This window comes from Micromys minutus (genome assembly GCF_963924665.1).
Source record: "Micromys minutus genome assembly, chromosome: 13".
Taxonomy (NCBI): domain Eukaryota; kingdom Metazoa; phylum Chordata; class Mammalia; order Rodentia; family Muridae; genus Micromys; species Micromys minutus.
Window position 1 is genome coordinate 43,926,264 of NC_137982.1, and position 19,616 is coordinate 43,945,879.

Sequence of the window (19,616 nt, forward strand, 5' to 3'; positions counted from 1 at the left end):
TCATAGTGTAGTTGAGGATGACCCTGAACCCATGATCCTCCTTTCTCCACTTCCTAGGCATGTTCCATCTTTCAAACTAATTTTAATGTGGTAGAAACAACTCGTTTACAATCTCATAAACTTGTCTTTTTTTTTTTTTTTTTTTTTGTGGAGTGATAACAAGATCTAGAATATTTCACCCTGGCAACCATTGGTCAGTAGTAGCTCCAAATCTGTATCAAACTATTCACAGCAGTTTGTTGAAAATCCTATGTTTAAAAGGTGTTACATCCTCCTCCACCCCCAACCCCAGCACTAAATACAGTGCTGCCTTCTCCTGTCTCGTTTGTGGTAGATGTGTGGTAATGGTAACCTTTCTTTCAATGAACAAACCTTCATGACCATCTACTACACGTGTTCTGTTGAACTGGGCTCTTGTAATTGCCATGTGGCTATTTTTAATAAGTTAAATGAAATTTAAATTGCAGCTCTTAGTTTCAAGATCTCCGTGGATGTTACTGGTGGCCCCTGTATTGGAAGGCACCCATTCAGAGAATTGTCATCAGCATTAAGGCTGTAGCAGTGGCTAGGCAGAACCTTGTCCCAACCACCTGACACTCACATTTCTGCCTTTTATGAGATGCACATAGCCGCCTTTCCTATGGTGGAGCTCACAGTAAGTCAGGTGAGGCAGTAGGCCTCTCCTCACTTTTGCTTATTACACTTTGATGTCGGAGGTCACCCATGTAAGTTGTGTGAAGTAAGTGTTCTTAGCCTTTACATTGACTGCTCAGAGTCTTAAAAAACAACTTAATTGTAGATTGTCACACTTTCCATGAGGTAGACATGCTTTTAGATTATAATTTCATTTCTCTTTTTTAGAGGGAGAATGCGTTGGGCCATTACATTAAGAAACCCTGTGAATGAGTAGCTTGGTGAATTTTTACAAACCCTTGAACATTCCCCTTCCAGTCCCACCCCGCCCACTCATCCCTAGGGTGAGTTCTGTCTGCTGCACTGATCTGTGGCAATGGCAGTTAGTTGGCTATTCTTGAACCTTATGGTAATATGTACCCATTTCTGTATGTCTTCTTTACCTCCAGTGTTGCTTTGTCTAGGTTGTATCTTATTAATATGTTTAGTACTGTTGCAAATATGCCAGATTTTCTTAATCTGCTGTTGATAGGCATTTGTATAACCTTCTGTTTGGGAGTTTAAAAAATGTACACTACTGTGAACTTTGTCCTGTTCCTTTTGTGGAACATTTGTGTACCTGTTTCTGTGGGAACACACTTTTAAGAGTTGCAATACTGGGTCCAAGGGTGTACATGTTTTCAATATTAATATATACTGCCAAACTGCTATTTGGAGCCGCACTGACAGTGGTTGAGCTTTCTGAATGTGATGCTCATTTTTGTCAGTCCTAGCTGGGCTAGTGCACATATCTCTAATCCCAGCCATGGGCTAGTCCAGACAAGTCAGTCAAAGCTACACAGTGAGATTCTGTCTTAGAACAAAACAACTCTCAATTTACTCTAAAGCTCTTACCTTTTTGTTACACATTTTAAACAATCTTTAAATTTCAGATTTAAGCTATTTGTCTTAAATTACCATAGTATAACATTTGACCCTCTAATGAGTGTCAAGTGGTCTGTGGAATCAGGTACAAAACTAATTTGTTTTAATTAAGGTAGGTTTGAAAGAAGCAAAGGATAAACCTAGGTCTTAAAAGGAACAGAAGGCACTGAAATAGTCATCAGATGCTTGAGGAGAGTCTTGTGAGTGGATGAGATTGTTCGAGGAACCTGCCCATGTAGAATTTCAATGCTACTTTCTAACCCTTGTAGACCCTTTTCCATACTGTGACAAATGGAATACTAACCAGAGTTCAGTTTTCAGAGCTCCCTCTGCTGGAATCCTAGCAGTAATTAAGATATCTTCTTGCCCTAATTTGTGTTGGGCTCTAATGGTGTATAATAAATTTGAGAAAGAAATTAATTTCAAGGTCCATTAAAAACAGATGAAATCGATGTCTGTAGCAAATGAAATGGAAAAATAGGAAGGGTTGTTTATTTCTTTTAGAATTCAGACTAAGCTGTTGAGTCTTTGCTGAGGTACAGGGAGGATTCTTGTAATGATATTGGAAGCTTTCCATTTCAAACAATACTTTGAACCTTATTACACTGTGAGGGCCGGTAGGGAGCATGCTAGGGATCAGGTAGGGTCCCCTTTGGAAGCTGATACTGCAGAAGTACTCTCCCTGGCTCTTTTATACTGAAAGATAAACATTTCAGGGAAGAAGTAGTAAACAAGTTAGATTCTAGATAATGCTACCAGTGAACATTTAGAACATATATTTAGGTAATTCATATTTAGATAATCAGATTAGATATGGATCCAGTTAAAAGAGAAAAATAATTCTGAGGAATGTCTAAGGGTTATCTTAAACTTTTTAATTCCTGGGGCATTTCACATCTAACTGATAGCTAGTTGTAGCAGGGATCCATGACTAGTAGATGTAACTTCATCCTCTTCCTGACTATAACTGGATCTCTCTGCTGTGCCACATATTCTGGCATGTCCTGGGTGCTCCAGGAAGTCACCCTCTGTCATTTGAGGAGAAATCTATTTGGTATTTTTACTTTTAGCTGTTTTGACAATACATACAATGGGAAGGCTTCCATTTAAAAAAAACTAGCCATAAGAAAATTGAAGAATATATTCTGATGACTTTGTGGTAGACCACCCTTGGGGCTGAAGAGACGCCTCGGTGGAAAAGAGCGTAGTCTGTCCTCACAGAGGACTGAGTTCAGTTCTCAGCACCCACATGAGGCATCTCACAACAACCCAGTCACGCCAGCTTCAGGGATCTAATACTCTCTTCTGGCTTCTACAGATACTTGCATTCATGTATCCGTGCCATGCACAGACATATGCACGTAAACCATTGTATTTTATTCTCACTAGTAGCCCCAGCTGGTCTAGAACGGACTTGATAGACTAGGCTAGGCTCAAACTCCCACAGGTCGTCCTCCCTGTCTCCCGAGGGCTAGTACTAAAGGGTGCACCACTATGCTACCCACATCCCTCAAAAAAAAGTCTTTAAAGAAATAACTCATTAATGAAACCCTTTGATGCTTTTTTATTAAAGCTAACATCTTTAGATAATTGTTTTCTTTGATACTTAACTTGTTTATAAAAAGAATTTGTAACGGGGGATTGCTGAGATGGACAAAGAATTGAATATATAGGAAAGACAGAAGAACCATCCATAGAGAAAGTGAAAATGACAGCTCTTTCACAGACAGCTCTCTTCAGGAGCCTAGAACTGCACGGCCACTAATGCACCCTGGGTTGGGTGCTGTGCAGTGCCTCCAGGTCCTCCCTTTCCCTGTTAGCCCTGTTTAGATACTTGCCCTCCTGTCTTCCCCAGCATTTAGGAAGCAGAGGCAATCTGACATCTTACTTCCAGGCCAGCATGATCTATAGAGTTAAGTTTCAGAATATCCAGGACCACAGAGAAAAACCCTGTCTCAAAAACAAAAACAAGGGCTGGAAAGATGGCTCAGTGGTTAAAAGCACTGACTGCTCTTCCAGAGGTCCTGAGTTCAATTCCCAGCAAACACATGGTGGCTCACAACCATCTGTAATGGGATTTGATGCCCTCTTCTGGTGTGTCTAAAGACAGCTACAGTAGCCTCATATCTCATCTCTCTCTCTCTCTCTCTCTCTCTCTCTCTCTCTCTCTCTACATATACATATATATATATATATATATATATAAACAAAAGCAAAAAAAAAAAAAAAAAAAAAAAAAAAAAAAAAACATTGGCCCAAGAAGAAAGTACAGTTTTGGATGTTCTTCTAGGGATATCTTTAGTTTCACATGCATATAAACACATATGAACTGCGCTTTGCATAGCCTCAGACTTGCCCTTGAGACATGTGGTCTAAAGCTAGGTGTGGTGCTCATCCCTGTGACTCCAGAATTTAGGGGGATTAGGATTGCTGACAGTTCCAGCCTGGACTACAGCATATGACCCTGTTTCCAAAAAATAACTATCTAGCCTGGTTTAGAAAATCAGCCTATAAATATTAGTGCAAGTTTCATTTTAGGGTAGTTTTGATAGTGTTAATAACTTCAAGCAGAATAAGGTAGTCCCAGAGTATGAGGCCAGCCTGGTCTACAGAGTAAGGTCCTATTCAAAACAACAATCACAGAAGTTACACACTTGCAGAAATCTTTTGGAAAAGCCAATGTAAATTTAATTGTATTCACTTTGGGGTTTGTTGGTTATATTTCTTTTACTGGCTGTTAGTGTTACTATGAATTTAGAAACTTTGGTAGACAATGTCAGTCCACTTTAGATCTTCCCTTTAGAACTTCCTCTCTCTGTGCTAGCTCCGGAGCTGATAGGTTTGTGATGAGGCCTGTGCATCTCCCTTCATCCTCCCTGATCCTCAGCTGGCTGCCCTGGCATTGCTCTGTTGGTGTAGAGTGGTGCCTGAGAAATAACTGTTGGCACATGTCTCGACACTGGTTGTCTGCTGATTTGAGGGAGGGTACCTCCCATTCTGTACGCACCCTCTGCCCCCACCTTCATGTTCATTTTCAAGTACTTATGTCAAGTGTTTCTTTTACAGGTACAGGAAAATTCCCCAGGACACAGAGCTGGGCTGGAGCCTTTCTTTGATTTTATTGTTTCTATTAACGGTTCGAGATTAGTAAGTTCAACGTTTTTATGGTTTTGTATATAGAACTTTTCTTCAGTGTGGAATTTTAAAATTTTTCCATTTTTAAATTGAAATAGTCTTTTAGAAATAATTTATCTCTTAGAAATAACTATATTAGGGGCTGCTGAGATTTCTCATTGGGTAAAGGCCCTTGCCACAGAAGTCTCAGGACCTGAATTGAATCCCTGGAACACATGTAAAGATTTTTTGGAGAAAATTGACTCCAGAATTTATTCTTACCTCCACATATGCTCTGCAGAACATGAGTGCTAGCTCTTGTCCGTGCACTCTCTCTGTCTCTTTCTCTCTCTCTCTCTCTCTCTCTGTCTCTCTCTCTCACACACACACAATTAGTTGTGCACATAATATATTTATATTTTGTTTGTTTTGTTTCTTCAGGACAGGGTCTCCCTATGTAGCCCTGGAACTTGCTCTGTAGACCAGGCTGGCCTGGGACTCACAGAGATCTACTTGCTTCTATGTCCTGAATCCTGGGACCAAAGGTGCACCACTGTGCGCAGCATATTTAAGTTTTTAAGAGAATGATGCTAATAAACATTGAAGTCTCATATCATCTTAGAGAAGTAGAATCTCTCCAGATTTGAACTTCAAATATTTTTCTAGGCTATTGACAAATGTACCAGGACAGTGAAATTTCTCTACCAGTTTTTGTGGGTCTGAGTCCCATGGTACATAAATTTATTGGAACAACAAAAGTTGTTCTCAAAGAAAGAATTATTCTTAAAAAGCTGCTTTTGCTAAACTGTCTTCAGTTTACAGTCTTACACATACAGTCTGTTGACAAAAAAATTATGTAACTTCCGCAAAGGGAATCCTTAGAACAGTATCTATTTGGCCGGCTTTGTATTATAATGGTCTTATTAAGTTTCTGCTCATAATTTGTCTTGTTTCTGACATAATGGCCTTTGTTTATACATTAACATTACTTAGCCCCTAATAAACAATAGAGCATATATTAGAAAGGAGGTCCAAAGTTAAACTTTAAGGTCAGCTGTATTTTAGATTGTAAAAGCAAAGTCATTGTAACTTTGTTAGATACAACTTCTTGTTTGGTTTTCACCCCAGTATTGGGTTGGTATTTCATGGTTAACTATTAGAAAAGCAGTCTGCTTGGATAATATTGAGAGTTTTTAATTTCCTGACATTCTTTTACTTGGAGAAACATTTGAATTTTAATACAATTTTTGTCTGATTAGTTTGTATTTATACTGATTATTAATATTACTTTAAGAGATGCTTAAACTGACAATTAGCATTATTTTTACTGATTAAACACTATGATTTCTGTGTTTCTAGAATAAAGACAATGACACTCTGAAGGATCTGCTAAAAGCCAATGTTGAAAAGCCTGTAAAAATGCTCATCTACAGCAGCAAAACCCTAGAGCTGCGGGAGACCTCAGTCACACCAAGCAACTTGTGGGGAGGCCAGGGCTTGTTGGGTGTTAGCATCCGTTTCTGCAGCTTTGATGGGGCCAACGAAAACGTTTGGCATGTGCTGGTAGGTATTCACCGTGAACTCTTCCTGTGGGTATAAGCATAGTGTAGAAAGCAGGAAGGACGCTGGTCATCCTCAGGTTGAGAATATTGTAGAGATATTATTATTATTGAGGATTGTGTTGTATTATGGAGATACTATGTTTTTTCATTTCTGAAAATCAGCATCTATTACTTTTTAGGTACAGATTAGTTTTTAATTCAAGGAAGAAAAGGCAAAGAGTTGATAATGCAAATAACCATAGAAATATTTTAAGTATAAATATTATATAGTTTTTGTGGTTGGAAATTTAAAATACCTATTTTCTCTAGTTTCTTAAGTCTGACATATCTAATATTGGATATTGGGGTTCTTCAGGCACTATAGTTAAGTGCTGTCATTCTCAGTGTGGAAAACTGCTTTCTGTGTTGAGTTGGGGTCTGGCTGTGTTGTCCTAGGAAGTGGAATCAAATTCCCCAGCAGCACTGGCAGGACTGAGACCGCACAGCGATTACATCATTGGAGCTGATACTGTCATGAATGAGGTAACTAAAACACTGCTTAGTAAGGAAGTGTGTTTACTAGTAATCAGAGAGTCACATTTCCTCTGTGCTGTGTAAGGTCAGGATATTTTCAATATCCTGATGCCTGAGGGTGTTAAATGAACATCTGAAGTTGTCTCCATAAGGGTGGCTCTGAGAGAAACATGTGATCCCTGCACAGCTTCTTTGTGTGCAGAGACACCTCTGGAGTGCATCCAGCAAGTCTCATTTCTCATTAGTCTGACTTGCCATTGCTGCGGAGTCTCCCTTAGCTCAGCTGTTAGTCAGAGTCTTTTCCTTGGCTGTTAGCTAGTGGAAGTACACACAAAATCCAGATAAAGGAAAACAAGGCGTCTGTGGATCAGGCTCTGCAGAACTTGAGGAAAGAAAAGTTCACAGTAAGCACATGAGGAGGCGTTGGAACTGGCCAGAGGCCTGGCATCTAGTGGACTTGCTTGAATTATTATTAATATGTACATTAAATTAGACTCTGCTTGGCCAGTTGGTATTAAATAATGACTTCCATGCCTAAGGTAGGACCCTGAGGCTGGATTCTTTTAGGAAGTTTCTCAGTTGATTTTGATAGCCAAATTTGAGGCCTACTGTTCTCAAGTACAGTACTTTTTTTTCTCTTGATGATGTGCAGTCAGAAGACCTGTTCAGCCTTATTGAAACCCATGAAGCAAAGCCACTTAAGCTCTATGTCTACAACACAGACACTGACAACTGTCGGGAAGTGGTCATTACACCGAATTCTGCGTGGGGTGGAGAAGGCAGGTAAGATCATTCCCAAGGTAAAATTATGACTGCTTAATCTTAGCATTACAACTTTTATTTCACTATGTTATAAAAGAATGCTTTTATTTTTAAATAACATCTTGATTTTTTTTAAACTGAGGAAAAATGATGTAGAATATTGAAATTAATAATACATTTTTTAAAAAGTACATGCCTAGAGAGAATAGCACCTATTTTATAGCCCATTTGTTTTGTTTTGCTTTGCTCTTTTTGGCCTAAGAGCTAACTGCCTTTCTGATTTGAGGAATTATCGATTGTAAGTCGTAATTACAGAAACGCCTATGCCGATTTGTGTGGTTTCCTTGCTTCATAGAGCGAGGAAGAACTCCATATGGGTTCCGTATCCTCCCAGTATTTTTATTCTAGGGTTAAATGTGTTTAACCATTCTGTCGTTACACGTCAAGAAAAGTAAGATAGGGTGTCTTTAAGCATCTGGCCTGTCTGTAGCAACACTTGATCATGTTGTCTTTGTCTACTTTTCAGAACTGTTGCAAACACCCAGAAATAAGGTCTTCTTGGGGCGTTCATAATTGGTCCACTTCATGTAGATTGCATGCCTAGTGGGCACAAAGCCCTGGCTTTGACCCCCAGCACTGCGTAAAACCAGACACTGGGCACACCTTTAATCACCACGGTGTTCAGGAAGTAGAAGCAGAAGGATCACAAGTTCCAGAGCATCTTGGACCACATAAGACACTGTCTCAAAAACAATTAATCCCCTTTAGAAGGATTATCCCATAAACTTGATTTGCAAAGAAGCTTCTGTGTACATTTGGTGGCAAGTTTTTGTTTCACAACACAAAATGGTCTTCTCCCGGTGTGTGTTACAATTTTCTTTCTCTTGCTGTGATTGATGCAGTACCCTGGCAGAGAGCTGGTGGGGAGACAGTGGTGTTTTAGCTCACAAGTTCAGGTTGTAGTCCATCACTCTGAGGAAGACACAGTAGCAGGAGCTAGAGACATCGAGTCACAGCACAGCCATAGCAGAGAAGACTGTGTGTGCTCAGTGCTCCACTAGCTTTCTCTGCTCTTACACAGTACAGGGACCCAAACCACGGGATGGACTGCGTCCTTCGCATCTGTTAGCAACCATGACCTCCCCACAGCCATGCCACAGGCCAAGCTGATCGGGACAGAGCCTCATTGAGACTGCACACTGTGGAGGAATCACAAGTCACAGAACTAAAACAGCTTTATAGACAGTGAGGTCCTGCAGCAAAGACATCACTTATTCTTCCACGTTTAATGATGCCGACTGTATACATACAGTACATGAGAGCCCTGCTGTTGTAAGCATCTGTAAACATCTGCCTATCACTTCTTTCCTTTGAAGACTTTCTGCTTTTATATAGTTTAATACCATTTATGGGCATCTCTTTAGACAGTTTCTTTTTGCCCATTTTCTCAAGTGTGCTCTCCCTGTGTACTCAGAGCATCTCTGCCCCTTTTCCTCTGTTCTTCAGATGCTGACCGTGTGTGACTCAGCCGCTCTTCATTTCAAGCCTCTCTTGAATTTGCAGCACAATTTGCAGCAGATTTTGCTGTTGCCTCAAGCTTTTTCTCTGTCATTACCTAGTTATTTTGAATAGCAGGCACCTCGTAAACCAGTATAGTACTGCCCACCCCAGTGCTGAGAAAGTTGATATAGCAGGATTGATTCCAAGTTCAAGACTAACCTGGGCTACATAGCAAACCCCTGTTGCTCCCTTCAAACACTATCCCCAGCAAAAATAACAACCAACCATAGCAAAACTCCTTGTTTTAAATGTGATTTTTGCCAAAAGGTGATCATTGATCGATATAGATGACTTAATCTTTCTTCTGCTAATTTGGAGAGAATGTGTAGCTTTGATGATAAGAGAAAATGGAAATGTAATTGAAATAGAAAGCATCACTGTGAAAATCAGATTTGGATAAAGAAGAGGTGAAGTTAGACACTGCCTACTCCACCAGCTTTTGGTAGTAGTGAGGCCCACAGAGATAAAGTGTGTGCCTTGCGTGATGGCGAGAGAGAGGAATCATGCTCCATGCATAGTGACTCACACTGTCAGGTGCCAGGGAAAGACGAGGTCATGGTGGAAGCAGATTAGAACCTTAACTTGTCAAAGGCTGTAAATGCAGTGGTCCAGATTTGGCTGACTTTGAGCTATGAGACTCGGCTGATGTAAGCTATAAGAAAAGTAAGCATTGACTCCCAAGTGTGGAAAAGAGCTGTCACCACGTACGCACACATTCATACGATTCGTGCTTGTCCTTAAGAGACACTAAAGACCCAGGTACAGAGAAATACACTCCACTGATAAAAGAAAGAACCTGTTTTTAGTTTTCATGTTACTTCCAAGACTTTCAGCTCTGGGCAAAAGCTGATCAACTGACTTTGGCCATGCATTGCTCTGTTTGAGTAGAATAGAGCACTCCACCCAGAGGACATCAGGAATTCTCCAGAGGAAGAGAAAGAAGTGAGACGCAGACTGGAAAGAAGCAGTGTGCTCTTATCTGTTAGAAAGGTGCCTCTGGTGGAGAGTGGCAGGAGAAAAATAGAAGAAGTTGTCATCAAATATCTGAATCTGGTTTATGCTGTACGCTTAAAATGATATCATCATAGAGATGTGTGCAGAGCTCTTCAGTGGGCAGGCAGGGTGTGATTTACGCAGTAGGTAATAATTAGGTGTCTGACTAGTGCCGGGAACTGTTAAGGTAATAAAAAGCAAAGACTCTGTTTCTACTAGCCTTCATATTTTATTGAGGGTGCAGATAGAAAAAGTGAACATGCCATGTGCTGACTGGTAGTAAATGTTTGAAGAAAAACGGTAGCTAAGAGTAGTGTCCAGAGTGCACTTACAGTGTTCTGTGTAGGTAGGAGCCCAGAGACCTCTGGGAAGATGGCATGATTTAAAAGAATCAAGTGCAGTCGAGCCCATGAGGAGTTCATACTACATGAGACCATGTTGCAAAAAAACCCAGAGTGGGAGGAAAGGTGTGGGCTTGTATGTTTTAAAACCTCCAAGAAGTGAGGTTGTATTTTTTAACAATAAGAAAACTGTTTTCTAGCCTTGGATGTGGCATTGGCTATGGCTATTTGCACCGAATACCCACACGCCCCTTTGAAGAAGGAAAGAAGATTTCCCTTCCAGGACAAATGACGGGTGCCCCCATTACTCCTCTTAAGGATGGGTTTACAGAGGTAAGGTCATTCACGGGTGGTCAGTAGTAGTTGAGACAAGCATCATGTTGGATTTGAGTCCTGTCCATCTGGAGGGAGCTGTGTGCCTTTAGAGAACCGAGCACTAGGTGTTCAGAGAGCAGCTTAGGCCAGTGGAAGGTGATGAAAATGGTCACAGGATTGTGTGGCTTGCAGAGTTTTTGACAGTTCTTAGGAAGGCATCTCACGTGCTTACGCCTGTCTACTTGGCCACATAAAAACCACACACCTGAAAAGATGTAAAGGTGGAGCTAGGCTTTGGTGGTGGGGTCTGTGTGCATGCACATATGCATGTCCCCAAGGAGGCCAGAAATTGGAGAAATTGGAGTCCTTGAACTTAGAGTTCTGTGAGTTGTGGACTGCCCAAGGGGGTACAGGAAACCAAACTCGGGTCTATTGCAGTTCTTGCTGCTTTTGTTGCCATCTCTTCAGACCCCTGCCATATTGTCTTTATTCAGCCTTCTCCACTTCAGAGGGAGTGCAGCTTCTGAGAAATGTCTTCTCTCCTTACTCCCCATGCCTGTAAGGCCCGGGGCCAGAGCCCCCCACCCTCTTCCACCTAGAGAGGTTAGTATGTGACAACCGTAGTGTCATGTGGCAGCCAGGGAACAGACAGACTATGATGGGAGAATGCAGAGAGTCATAGGGAATTAGAAGTGACACTGAATATAGGGACTCTAGAGTGTGTTGAGAACAGATTCCTAGGTGAAGGTATTGTCAGTGACGGAGGAGTGGATACATTGAGGAGGTCAGAAATGAGACTGGAGAAATGAATCATGACGTTAGGATTTCCAGCTGCTTTCTCAACTAATTCATCAGTAATTCTCTACCCCACCCCCTTCTCTTTGTTAGGTCCAGCTGTCCTCAGTCAGTCCCCCATCTTTGTCACCACCAGGAACTGCAGGCGTGGAGCAGAGTCTGTCTGGACTCTCCATTAGCTCAGCTCCACCGGCTGTCAGCAGCGTTCTCAGTACAGGTATGTAGAGCTGTGTTCACTTAGCCGGCTTTATCCACGCTCTACCTGATGTGGTTTAATGTTGTCCTTAACATCTTTATGGAGAGAATTCCCGTGCCGTCCAATTCACTCGTTAAGTGGTTCTTAGTTATCTGCAGAGTTCTACAACTAACACCCCAGTCAAGTTGGAACACCTCATTGCCCCACTGCTCCGGCCACTCCCTGGTTTCTGTAGTCTGCCAGGCTGAAGGAGCTACTAAGCTTGCTGCCCATGTGGACATTTCATAGAATATGTATGCTTCTGACTGCTCCATGTTCTTAGCTTAATGTTTTCAAGGATCGTTGATATTATTGTATATATTAGTGGTTCATTTTTTTATTATTATTAATAATGTTCTGCAGTATGGCTGTGTTACATTTTCTTACCCATTCATCAATCAAGTTTAGGATGTTTCTGTTTGGATTTCTGAGTAAGGCAGCCTGTCCCCTTGTGTGCAAGTCTCTGAGTCTGATGAGGTCACATTTCAATGGAGTGTTTACCTACATGCGAGTCACTCAGTCCTGACACAGTTCTCTCTTCCCATTTGCTATCTCCTGTTTTCTGCTTTCTCCTCTTCATGATGTCTGGAGTTAATTATATAGTGTCCATATTATCGTCAAAAACACTAGCTGAAGTCTGACATTGTTTACTTAGGAAATAGTGTTTTATTTTGTTTTGTTGGCTCATTTAGCTATTTGTATTCAGAATTTGCTCACCCCCCACTCTGTTCCATCAAGAAGCATTGCTAGGTGAAGGTATAATGTCTGGAGTTAGTCCTTTGGTTTAAATCCTACCACTCCACAGAATCAGCTTTTCTTCCTCAGAGGGTACACAGCCATTACTACAGTAGGCATGTTTCCCAAATAACGTCAGACCCCCATGTCATCAGATACTATAACAAGGGGCTCATTTCCCATCTAATGTGCGAGTTCTTTTTGATGCTATGCTGATTTCTTACACCCACCTTACAGCCTTCCAGTTGGTTTCTGAGTAGATGTGGTAATAATGGTGGGTCAGGCTGCTTCACAAGGCGGCAGGCCCATCTGGCCAAGTCATCCTAACTTTCTGACAGTGACTTTTGGAGAAAATTGACAGTTCATTTTGACCCCTCCCTCACTGCACTACAGTTAAACCTGTACTGTGTCAGATGCCCCTGCAGCTGACAAAATAGCTTCTGGATTCTGACAAGACAAACAGGAAAGAAGTAGTACTTGCTCACAAGACTGAAAAGAACCAAACATTTTCACCGTTGAGTCCATTTAAAAAGATAATAATAAAATTTCCAGTTTAGAACATGAATTTCAGACATGAAAGTGTTAACGCCATGACATGTCAGAAGCGGCTTCCTATTAGACATGTTTTCCCTCCTGACTTCTTGTTCTCAAAGAACTCCACATAATAATTGTGGACAGAGGAGAGTTTGTTGGTTTTGTTTACTAAGTAGCATTAATCAGTGTGGATCTGGTATACCCCTCACACTGCCCTCTCACACTGCCTTGTGTGATTTTTCTGCCGAAAGTATATTACCACTTCTAAGACAAGGTGTTTATTGTTTGGTGTGTTTTATTTCCTCTCCTCCCCTTCTGAAAGGCTGTGGTTTCTCCTTCCCCCTGACAAGGGCCTCGGAACCTGAAACACTATGAAGCGGACAGTGGTACCCTCTAGCTGCAGTGCCTGAACTCTCCAACCATCCACTCCCTTAAGAATCTGACAGCAGCTGGGCTGGGGAAGGGGCTCAGCGGTTAAGGGCACGGGCTGCTCTTTCAAAGGACCTGTGTTTGATCCCCAACACCCACATGGCAGCTCACAACTACAGTCCCAGGGGATGCAACATTATTTTCTGGCATCTGAGGACACTATACACATATAATACACAAGCATATATGCAGGTAGAACACTCACATACATAAAATAAATATAATAATTATTTTTAAATCTGGTAACAGCAAAGAACACTCTTCTCCAAAACTGCTGGAACTTCCCAGACTGAGCAAAGGCCATTTGTGGCCCTGGTTGATAATTTCTAACTTAGATTCAGTCAGTTAGTTTTTGGTACAAAAATAATTGGAATTTACCCTTTAAACTGGAAAAAAATATCATGTGAAAGGTTTTATTAGGATATAGAATTTGAAATAAATCCAGGCTATTTTTATTTTTGTAAGAAAAAAACTTTTTAGATTTTTTTTTAATCTGTATGAATGCTTTGCCTTCATGTGTGTGTGTGCACCACGCATGTTCCTGCTGCCCTTGAAAGTCAGAGAGGGCATCAGATCCCCTAGAACTAGAGTTCCAGACTGTCGTGAGCCACCATGTGGGGAGTGGGAACCAAGCCCAGTACCTCTGAAGGAACAGCCAGTGCTGAGCTGGCTTCAGCCGGTTTACATCTTAAAGGCAAGATTTAAGACAGAAATATAAAATAGTTGCAGCATTGCTGTTGTGTGGACCTACTTAGCAGGCACACACTGTAGCAGTGTGTCCAGAGTGAGGACTTTCCCTTACTGGAATTTCTCAGCCTGAGGTTCTGAACTCCCATCATTGCTGTGCTAGGGCTTTCTCTTCTTTTTCATCTCCTTCTTTCTTTCCTTCTTTTCCTCCCCACCCCCCCCCCCCGCCCTCCTTTATGTCTTCAGTTTCTCCAGGAAAGCACTTTATACATTAGCAAATAAGATGCTGCCTATGGGTGGCTCGTCTTTTAGGAACAGCCCACTCCTGTTGCGTACTAAAGCCTAGCTCTGTACAGCACATGGCTCAGCGTGAAGCTTGAGCACTGGAACACTGACCAGCAGATGTGCTGAGACACTTCTGTTGGAGCCCAGGTCTAAGCACGAGTTCATTTGTTTGAAACACATGTGTCCTGTATTTGCAGTGCGCCTGTGTTTTGACTTTCATCCCTTACATGAGATCAGGTATGGAATTTTTCACTTGCAGAGTCACATTGGCTCTCAGAAAAGGCTCATACTTGGGATTAGCTCAGATTTGAGATTTTCGGTTAAGAGTGTCCAACATGTATTACTATTGTGACAGAAAAGTCTCACTTGAGTGTGTTAGTGCCAGACAACAGGTCTTCATCAGATGGCATCCTGAGGATCCTTGTACATGGAAAATATTTCCACGAGCCTCCCTGGGTACAGGTAGGGATGCATTGGGTAGAGGAGCCTAAGGTTTAAGGAGCCTCTGCGGTCATTCTTATTCCCAGATCAGCTCCCATGCGTCCAGGGCACAGTGCTCTTCAGCCCGTGCTTTCCCAGCCTTCGTGTTTGCGTGAGCCTGCTTTTGATCTGACTCATCTTAGGTCAGTGACAGATTTCTTGTCCAGTGAGCTTATCCAGAGAAGACTACACAGTTTTCTCATCCCTCACTAGGCTGTGCCTAAGGTGTCTGTTGGGGCCATAATTGATGAGTTAGCTTTGAAAGGTTATACATAGTAAAGGATGCAGCCAAGAGTTGGGACTTGGCTGTGGTGAACACTGAACAGTATCCTCCTGTATTGATCTATTCGTTTCTGGCAGTAGAATTGGTTTTAAAATGCTTTAATTGCTTTATTTCAGGTGTACCAACTGTACCATTGTTGCCACCACAAGTAAACCAGTCCCTTGCGTCTGTGCCACCAATGAACCCAGCTACCACGTTACCAAGTAAGCAGCCAGCTAAAGGCTTGTTGATAATGGTATTTTCTGCTGAAATTCTTTCTTGTAGTCATTCATTATCACTGCAGAGCTCTGTGACAGGACAGGGGTACAGACCAGGAAGCAGGTACCACTTAGCCTGAGACTCCCCAACATCTCACCTCCCCACCTATGTGTGTGTAGAACTCCTGGTGGCTGTTCTGTGGCTGCCCTGGCTAAGAATGCTCCTTATTTATTTATGTATTGAGAAATTCACATGTTAAATTGTGTGGATTCTTGGTATTTCCAGTGCAGACTGAGTCCCGCCATCAACCAATCAATGAGCTGATATCAGTGAGATGTGATGGGGGTGTGTGTTGTCAGAGCCTCTCACTACAGGGCTACAGTTGTCAGTGTGCAGATGTCGTCAGCCTTGAGCTGCACATGTGCTCACACAGAATGATGGGGCAGCATGGTGAACTGTGATGGATAGTGTATAGTTATCTAGTTGTGCTTCCTGGGTAGTTGCTATAGTAAAGGAGCCTTTTCTCCAGGTACTGGACCACTGAGTACCATCACTCTTGTCCAGGGTCTTGGGCTCATTTGTTGCCTGTTGTAACATTGGCTGGATTCACAGCCTAATCCCTTAGACACAAGAATGTGTTTTGTGAGATTCAGTTGTTACTCATCAGTGAACGCTGGTGCTGGAATTCTGAAGAGGATACTTTTGTCTGTCTCCTTTCCAGGTAGTGACTTACCATTGCTCTTTCTCACCCTCTGCTCAGGTCTGATGCCTTTGTCAGCAGGGCTGCCCAGCCTCCCCAACCTCCCCAGCCTCTCCAGCTTCAACCTCCCTGCCCCGCACATCATGCCAGGGGTCAGCTTGCCGGAGCTCGGGAACCCGGGTATGTTGCATGCCTTACCCTCCTAAGACATGGCTAATAAAAAATGTACTCAGGAAAGTGAGGCCTCCGGTTCAGTCTTTTCCAGAAAGAGCAACTCAGCTTAACCTATTTCAGCTACTTCTAGTCAGTATCCATCTTTATATGGAAAAGAAGAAAGAAAGATGTCCATGACCCAGCCTGGCAGGTTTGGCCCCAGACAGGCTGTGGAGTGGCACTGTGCACTGAATTTGACAGTGTGGCACAGGTCACCTACTAGAGAAGCAGGAATCCAGTTCCTGTTTAAGGTTGCCGCCCACAGGAGATGCTGGTGCTCATGCAGTCCAGGCCTCTTATTGTTCATTTTTCTGAGATTGAGGTTTTGGGGTCTCACTGTGTAGCTAGCCTAGACTACCCTCAAATGGATTAACTTCCTGACTCAGCCTCTCAAGTGCTAGGATCACCAGGTCTGCACTCAGTGCCAGCTAAGTATTCTCGGTTGTCGACAATGTTTTTATAGTAGTAACTAGAGTACTAGCTGCCAGTGGCTCTCAGATCATATGGGCAGGTGAAAAGGACACAGCAGTCCCCAAGTCTGCTCTTGCTGCTGACCCCCTTGACTGCCCATTCATGTAGTGATCACTCCACACTAAATATTGGTTGTCACTGTCACTTCTCACATCAACTCAACACATCTTCAGTGCCAGGGCTGAAGAACAAGGCACCCAGAAAGCCCCAGTCCATTGGTGACACTCCCTGCTTCTTTTCCCTGGTGCCCATATTCTTGGCCCCCTCTGTCTTTAAGTGCAACAAGCCTCCAAGAGCAGGAACAGCTTTTCTAGCCAGTGGTATCCTGGATATACCCTTTTTCTCTTTCCTCCTTAAATAATCTCCAGAACAATGCACCAAAGAACAGCATAGACAGTTGTCAGTCTCAGGACCTCGTCAGATGCAGGGTGACTCCCTTGAGGCAGCCCTCGCTGCCCCTCCACGGCTCCTTCCTCTTAGCTGACAAGAGGCAGCTGTAACTGGACTTGCACCTTTTCTGGGAGCAGGATCCTCCTAACTCACATCCAGCTAGCCATGCATCGCTTCCATCACCCCCTCAGCAGATGCTCTGAGTGCCGGGCCGAGGCATGTGGAGCTTGGGAACGGAAAGCTTTTGGCTCAGCCTCCAGTTAGAGGTCAGAACAGGTAGCTACTGGTCCTTGATGTGGTGCAGGTAGGGGTGCTTGACCGCAGTGTTCTGGTTGCTGGGAGGATATGTGATCTCTGCTGTTTCTACCCTAGGTTTGCCACCTCTTCCCTCCTTGCCTTCCCGAAACTTACCTGGCATTGCACCTCTCCCCATGCCGACCGAGTTTCTCCCGTCATTCCCTTTGGTTCCAGAGGGTTCTTCTGCAGCCAGCGCAGGGGAGCCGCTGTCTTCCCTTTCTGCCATGGGCCCACCTTCTGACCCTGTCATGACTACTGCAAAGGCAGATGCCTCGTCCCTCACTGTGGATGTGATGTCTCCTGCTTCCAAGGTCCCCAGCACTGTTGAGGACAGAGTCAGCGACTGCACCCCAGCCATCGAGAAGCCTGTGTCTGCAGTTACGGATGCAAATGCTTCTGAGTCTTCTTAACTTGGAATCAATCTTCAGAACCAACATGGTCTGTTTATTTAACCACGGGATCATATCTGGAATCGCAAACTACCATTGATTTCATACTAGTTTGTACCCTATCTATAGGTGTCCTGTACATAATTCTAAGGGGAAACTACGAAAAGAGGCCGAGGGCTTGTCTCCCACCAAGTTGGGGCAATTACAGCCAAGGAGGGGAATCTGAAAATGTGCTTGTATTTTAAACAACCAAAAAAAAAAAAAAAAAAAAGTTGTTCTGGGTGGCTTGCTGCCAGGTATGTCCTGCCATTCTGGGATGTACATCTTTGGAAGAGGGATGTCAGGGTGCCCTCTAGGACCCCGAACCACGTCTACGCCTGTGTAAGGAAGTGAAATAGTCCCACATGCAACATTTCTTGTACTTTGTAAGTCATTTGCAAGAACACAGACCACCTCACTAAACTCTAAAAGGAAACAAGAATTTAATGTTGGTCTCTGTGAGTCGCATCTCTATTAAGGTTTACACAAAACTCCCAGTTGAAGATGTTCCGGTTACACGGCACACTATTAATTGAACATCTTTTTATTCTGTCTGTACACAGATCTTGTTTTGAACTCAGAATTACTCAGACACCATTTTGTAGCTGCTGCTGTTGCTTTAGATGCCTATGGTAAGATGGCATTTAAAGAGAAAGAGAAAGAGAGGAGCTGTGCTCTGTAGCTACTTAATGCAACCCTGGGAGAGCGAAGACGGCAATAAACTTCAGTCGCTTTATGTTCTTGTGTTATATGTAAATGACACGGGTGTACTTCATGTGTGCCTATATCACTCAAGTTAGCTTATGGCAGGTGCGCTTTTTTAAGTTTCCAAGAGATGCTACATCAAATGGAATTGATTCCTGGGTGACAGAAATGCATCTGATAGCCCCCTTTAGAAATAAGATGGAAGCAGTTTGTTGGCCCTTGACCTGTTATTAGCATAAATCACTCACAGCAAAGCAGTGGCCATTGCTGACACTCAGCCAGAAACCTAGCCCCTCTCCCAGGATGCACTTATAGAGACACAGGCCTAAACTTGAATGATGTAGAAGTCTCCAGCTGTCCCAGTACTAGGCGTCTCTGAAGCTCTCTGGCAGCTCCAGAGTCAGTGAAAGACTCTAGCGAAAAACCAGGTGATTAAAAGGCATCTCATACAGACCTCTGCTCAGTCTCTTTCCTCCTCTCTCTTTCCCTCCCTCCAGAAAAATACAGCAACCTATAAGGTAGTCAAAGCAAGTTTTCAAGCTGTATAAAATGATTCAACAGTTTCTCCAGTGAAGCGTTTTTAACCTTCGTGGGTTATCACTTTAGAAGGATCGTCTTTCCAGAAAGATGTCTGTGATAATATCTGAAGCCCCAGACTCTAGGGGACAGGACCTCAAAAACACCCATGAGGAGGATGGTGGCCCAGTGACTCTACTTGAAGTGCAAAACTGCATATTCTCTTCAGGAAAACTTGAGTCTCTTAGTGTGGGGATTAGTCCCAGGGGCATGAGTGTGCTGGGTAGATGCTTCACCACTGGCCTCCTTGGTTCCAGGAATTTGAGGGCAATGGCAGACCCTGTGCTAGGTTCCAGAAGCACTGATTAAGACCGTGTCAATCTGCCCCTTCTCTTTGATAAGCCAAGAAGGACCCGTGTAGGGCCCCAGTTTACGTGTTTAGTCAACAACGATGGAGCTATAAAACAGTCCCTGGTGGAAGGTGGGGACACAATCTTGCTGCTCAGGATCTTACAAGA

At 43.0% G+C, this 19,616-nt stretch overlaps 1 protein-coding gene across 2 annotated transcripts in view; it reads left to right on the forward strand.

Moving 5' to 3' along the window:
- The window catches only part of GORASP2 (golgi reassembly stacking protein 2), a 28,295-nt gene extending 9,262 nt beyond the window's left edge, over positions 1-19,033 (forward strand). For both annotated transcript variants that reach the window (XM_080927817.1, XM_080927818.1), the window contains exons 2-10: positions 4,624-4,704; positions 6,031-6,234; positions 6,669-6,755; positions 7,399-7,529; positions 10,603-10,735; positions 11,606-11,729; positions 15,297-15,383; positions 16,139-16,258; positions 17,525-19,033. In XM_080927817.1, coding sequence (XP_080783943.1) covers positions 4,624-4,704; positions 6,031-6,234; positions 6,669-6,755; positions 7,399-7,529; positions 10,603-10,735; positions 11,606-11,729; positions 15,297-15,383; positions 16,139-16,258; positions 17,525-17,859 — 1,302 coding nt within the window. In that variant the 3' untranslated portion in view covers positions 17,860-19,033. The remainder of the gene's footprint in view (positions 1-4,623; positions 4,705-6,030; positions 6,235-6,668; positions 6,756-7,398; positions 7,530-10,602; positions 10,736-11,605; positions 11,730-15,296; positions 15,384-16,138; positions 16,259-17,524) is intronic.
- The last annotated feature ends 583 nt before the right edge of the window (positions 19,034-19,616 follow it).